At 44.8% G+C, this 5,600-nt stretch overlaps 1 protein-coding gene across 1 annotated transcript; it reads left to right on the top strand.

The window, feature by feature from the left end:
• Positions 1-3,160: 3,160 nt before the first annotated feature.
• LOC122644945 (NAC domain-containing protein JA2-like) lies at positions 3,161-4,659 on the top strand. The gene is made up of 4 exons (XM_043838303.1): positions 3,161-3,314; positions 3,468-3,754; positions 3,859-3,910; positions 4,556-4,659. Exons 1-4 carry the CDS (start codon positions 3,161-3,163, stop codon positions 4,657-4,659), a joined length of 597 nt encoding a protein of 198 aa, XP_043694238.1.
• Positions 4,660-5,600: the final 941 nt, after the last annotated feature.

The following is a 5,600-nucleotide window of genomic DNA, read 5'->3' as shown; positions in this document are numbered from 1 at the left end:
TGGCGTCACTGATCCGCCAGAGGGTTGAACGCTCCGCGGGAAGCCTACCCAGGTCCAACCACTCTCGACTCACACCACGAGTAGCCAGGGTCTCCCCCTCCAGAAGATCCCACACCAACACCAAAGGAGAAGAGGTAGGCGGATCGGCGGCAGTGCCAACAGGAGCAGAGGCCGCCCCTTTCCCTTAGAAGGGGGTGGAGCAGTGGACACAGGGGTGGAAGCAGGAGACGTCCGTGGAAGAATAACACGTGGCCCAGTCCTCACCGAGCTGGGGGGATCATGACCCCCCTTCCTCTTGGTCCCAGTGACTGCAGGAGGAGAAGAAGAAGCTGGGGGTACTACACCAGAAGAACCACCCCCAAAAGCAGCAGCTTGAGCGCTCCTCTTCTACAGGTTGGAGTGAAAGATGCTAAGATCCGGCTTGATGTCCACTGCACAATAACATCCAATCAGAGACATAAGGCAAGTCAAAACAGGAATACACAGAAGGAAAGTACATAAGCAAATATCAAAGAAGTCAAGTATCTTACCAGGACTCAACTTCCAAAGACACAAGAAAGCCTTAGAATCTAACTGATGAACATCGAACGGGTCGCATCCTTGACATCGCTGGAGGGAGTCACGCTCAAAGTCGCTCAACTCAAGAGGGCGGTTCACCCTCTTGATATCAATAACCTCCTAGGTAGACCGCAAGGCACAGTGGGGGACTGTGACAAAGAAGAAGCGATCCCTCCAGTGCTTCACCGAACTGGTGATACCCACCAGAGGGTCGAACGCAGTAAGAGATCTCCTAGGGAGACGACGGGCGAAGTGGTAACACCCACCTTCCCCCTTCTTCAACACGTAGAAGTAAGAGAACAAAGGAACAGTGCTAGCACGCCCCATCCGGGCAAAGAACACATAGAAGCCCAGTATAAGAGTAGGGCAACACCTGCCCGGGGGTAAGGCACCAATGCTCCAACATAAGCTCCACAAAGCGGGAGACAAGGAAACGAAGACCATAAACAAAGAAAATGTGATACAGGCAGACCTCATCTCCTTGGTGGGAGTAAGCACGGTCATCTGGTCTAGGGACACGAAGCACGACCTCAAGGGGTATATGGAACTGCTGGCGGAGGGATGCCAAGTCTGAAGAAGTCAAGATGCTAGCAATATGGGCCAACTTACTCCTAAGGTCACCGACAGAAGTGGAAGCTCTAGAGGCCTAACGACCTCTACTAGGAGCGGAATCTCCAGAAGCCTCTTCCCCATCACTAGCAACGGGGGAAGGTAAGGAAGCAGAAGTATCCGCGAGGGAAGACAACCCCAAAGAAGACTCCTCAATAGATTCGACCTCGACTGAAGTCAGATCAGAGTCGTCCGACAAAGACATGAACAGACAAGGAAGCAAACTGGTTACTTACTCAGAACGAAGGCCTCCCAAAACCAAGCAACCGAGGAGAAGAGAAAGGAGATAACCTGCAACCACCAATGCAGAGCCAATCAAAAAAAAAAAAAAAAAAACGATGTAGGATGGTGAAAAAAAAAAAAAGGAGAGCAATACATATAGGTACGGATCTGCCAAGGGCACCGATCGAAGACACGGGATGCGGACCCAATCAGGCGCGGATAGTTACAGGGGCGTCGATCAAAATTAGGGGCGCAGAACGCCAAGAATAGATCACCCTGAAAGCCAACCATGGGCGCGGATCGATGCCAATCAACCATAGGCGCAGATCAGTCAAGGCGTGGATCGCTTGGAAGCCAACCCCACGGGCGTGGACCGATTGGGCGCGGATCACCTGGAAGCCAACCCCATAGGAGTAGACTAGTCTGGGCGTGGATCACCCAGAAGCCAACCACGGGAGCGGACCGCTTGGAATGTCCCCCTCTAGGCACACACCAGCCGCACGTGAGTATACGCCTAAGAAAATGGCAAGCACAAGCAAGCAACCAAAGCACAAGGAGCAAGGCTATGGGCACCACACCAAGCAAGTCACCAAGGGCAAGGCTAGTGCCTAAGAGCTAAGCAAGATGCACCTCATTGTGGCCAAAGATACACTTGGGGGGCACAATGAGTGGTCACCAAAACCAAAGCTCAAGTGAAAAGTAGAAGAGAAAAAGCTAGAAGAGAGAGAGAGAGGTGAAAAGCAAAAAGTGAAATGATAGGACGAGGTAAAGGCATATATCTACAAAAAGAAGGAAAAAAAAAAGAGATAAAAAGATGGGGAAGGAGGGGTTTGAACCTAACCTCTCCCTCACCAAGATATTTGCAAGCACACCCTCAGAGAAGAAATTATTCGTAGGGAACCCCCTAGTTGATACAAGGAGATAGGGGATACTCTCTTGAGCACTCCGTTCCAAGAGAGTGGGGGGCAAATGATGAACCCAAATTCACTCCAACCAATCAGAAGTCGCCATGTGTCCCGGACCAAGAAAGGAAACCAAAACAGGGCCAGTGGAGGACCAACCGCAGGCATCATCCACCAACACCCATGGGCGCGGCCACCCTTGGGCGCCAACCCCCTTGGGGGCATGGACCCCCTGGGCGCCAACCCCCTTGGGGCATGGATCTCCTTGGGCGCTAATCCCTTAGACGAAGACCCCGGACACGACTTCCCCGAACACGTCATCCCCGGGCACAGTCTCCCTCGAACACGACAGTCACCACCGCCATCAATAAGGCACAGATCGTATCACCAAGGACTCTAGGCCACTGCCCATCGAGTCACGTGGTCTGAACGGACTCATGCACCAGAAACCTCATCTACCACGTAGATAGGTCTACCCATCAAGGATACCAAGTCAATCATGACACTATGTCTCGTGACACTACATCTCACAGGAAGACAACCTATCAGGGAGGAGCCCTGCTATTCAGGGACTCTATCACCTACGGCAAACACTCCACATCAACTGGGACTCTCCACCCCACCATACACTACTATAAAAGGCAAGGTACACAACCCCATCAAGGGACATCTTAACTCATCTTGAATATCCTGAGTTTTATTCACTCATCTGTTTGCGCAGTGAGATCTAACTTTGGCAACGGAGAGTCCTAGGTCGAAACCACACCGGTTCTCCTTTGTCACTCTTGGTCCTTTTTGTAGGTGAAGGCACTCGAGGGACTGTCGAACGATTTCCTGATGCAACACAGCTGCTAACAGTAGAAGAAGAGATGGAGATGGAAGTTCCATCGGGGTACCATTTTTGTCCTATGAATAAAGAGATCATTATTGATTATCTAGGTAACAAGTTGAATGGTGGAAATATTCCTTCAAATATGGTCAAGGAATTCGATGTTTACACCATAGAGCCATGGTTACTACCAGGTACTTATGGAATCATTCTACTTTTTCTTCTTCTTTTTAGTCTTTCTTAAAATACCCTTTAATTAGCTAGTTTTTCTATTTATCCATCTCATTGCATTCCTATTAGCTATTAATGATTTAAATTTACGTGCATGTATCGATTTTTCTTAACAGGAGCTGAAATGGTTAATAGTGGTGCCAAGAAATCACTCTATTTCTCTGTTACCTTGAGATTAATCTCTGCAAAAGGTGGGTCAAGACCTCATCGTACAGCTGGTAATGGCTTTTGGAGGGCTTGTACAGGTGACAAATTTGTTGTAGACACACTCGAGCAGCAGAGGAGCACGATAGGTTACGTCAAGCAATTGACGTATCACATGTTTGCTGATGGTCATGGCAAACATTCATGCAAAGAAAGTAAGAAGACCGACTGGATAATGCACGAGTACATGCATACAAAGGTTCGTATTATAATTAATTGCCTTGATGTTTCTTTCTAATCTTGCTTTGCTTTAATTAATTAATTATTTCATCTTGTCTATGTTTTTTGATATTATATGATCAGATTCTAACTAACCCAAATGTTGTGTGTTGTGTAACAGTCTTCAGTAATGGTGGTTTGCAAAATAAAGAAACGCAAGACAGCAGCTTCATCAACATAGGGGCTCGAATACTCAAATGAACAAAAACAATGAGTTTTGATTTGATAATTAATGTTTAATTCCTAGCTCATTCTGTTTCTTTTTTTTTTTTTTCCAGTATGTATAGATTTTCTGATGAAGGTAAGGCTTTTATGTTCCCCTTTTTAGGTTGTAATTAAATATTTCTTTTATTAATAAAATAATAGCAGTACCGCCCTATTTCTCTAGATTGTTGCTCTAATAAACTCTGTTTAATACTTCATTCCGTGTCTTTTGGATGCCAATTACATTTTTCTTATTTTGAATTACTTTTACAACTTTACTCCTTACCCTTTACATAATTATGATGTTAGTTGCACCAGTTCTACCCAAAAAAAAAAATTTAATTGTAACAGTTCAATTTAATATATATTTTCTATTACCCTAAATAACTTTGCTTATTTCGTAAATTTGTAGGAATTTTCTTCCTTCTCTTTTAGATCCAAACCATTATCCATACATGTAATAGCACAAGGATTATATGTTGTCTTGGTAGTGCCATTCATTACCAACTTGTGGGCAGCGACACGGATACCCTATCTCTATTCCATTATATTAATTTGAGTTTACATATGTTGTTAGGCTTATCTGCATTACTTTTCCTAGTGATTGCTTATGAATTAGCAGCTGACACTGCTTTGGATCATGGTTTGAGTTACCAGTATCAGATTGCCCGATACGGTTGATATTTCATGGTTTTGAAGGTTAGCGATACCATAACCTGGCCAATACCATATTGGTGAAACAATATGGAAAATGGGTAAATAGTTTTTAAAAAAATCAATGATAAACTTGTCCGATATGGTCGATCCATACCGATACCGTATTAGTATCATATCAGTTTTGAAGGTGACTGATACCCGATCCGATACCGTGCACTAAAACCATGCTTTGAATAGAGTGGAATGGAGAACCAGAGTTCGTGCAACAGATAATCATATAGTTTTTTTATTTTTGGAAGAACAGATGTCATATAGTTCAGATACTACTTAAGGCAGTGTTTTAATCTAGACCATGTCTTTTCCATCCAAAGGTTTGAATAACCCCCTGAAATGACCACCTCACCCCTATAAAATGAAAAAATCCCTCCCTGGTCAATGCCCTTGTGAATCCCCTCATTGCCCTCCACCCCCACGCTAGTACAAAAGCTACGCAACCTTTCTTTTTCCTATATTTTTACTGCCCTGCCCCCATGAAATAAAAAAATAGCATCTATGTTGATGCTCCTGTGCACATTCTTATTTGCCCCTGCGTTGGTGTAAGCGCATTGGCACAGGTGCTACAAGACCATGCAGTGGTCGCTTGCTCTATTTTTATATATGTCACATGTAAGTTAATGATACTTCTACATTGTATAACTTGGAACTTACCATAGAAGTTTGCAAAAACAGTATGACCAAGTATAAATTACTAATATTTTTTTGTAACTTCAAAAAATAGGATTAGGGAAATGGCTGGGGGAAAAAACCCTCTGCAGTGCTTTAATCTTGCAGTGCCTTGCAGTTCAGGCTTGAGAGCTCGACACGTGAAAGATGTGACATCCAACGGTTCTAAGCTCGAGAAGAAGAAAAATATTTGGGTCAATCATGCTCGCACCATTGGATGAAGCATCTTCCACGTGTCAAGC

Source organism: Telopea speciosissima, chromosome 11 (genome assembly GCF_018873765.1).
Source record: "Telopea speciosissima isolate NSW1024214 ecotype Mountain lineage chromosome 11, Tspe_v1, whole genome shotgun sequence".
NCBI lineage: Eukaryota > Viridiplantae > Streptophyta > Magnoliopsida > Proteales > Proteaceae > Telopea > Telopea speciosissima.
The sequence above is the reverse complement of the archived record's forward strand: the minus strand, read 5'-3'. Positions and strand labels throughout refer to the sequence as shown.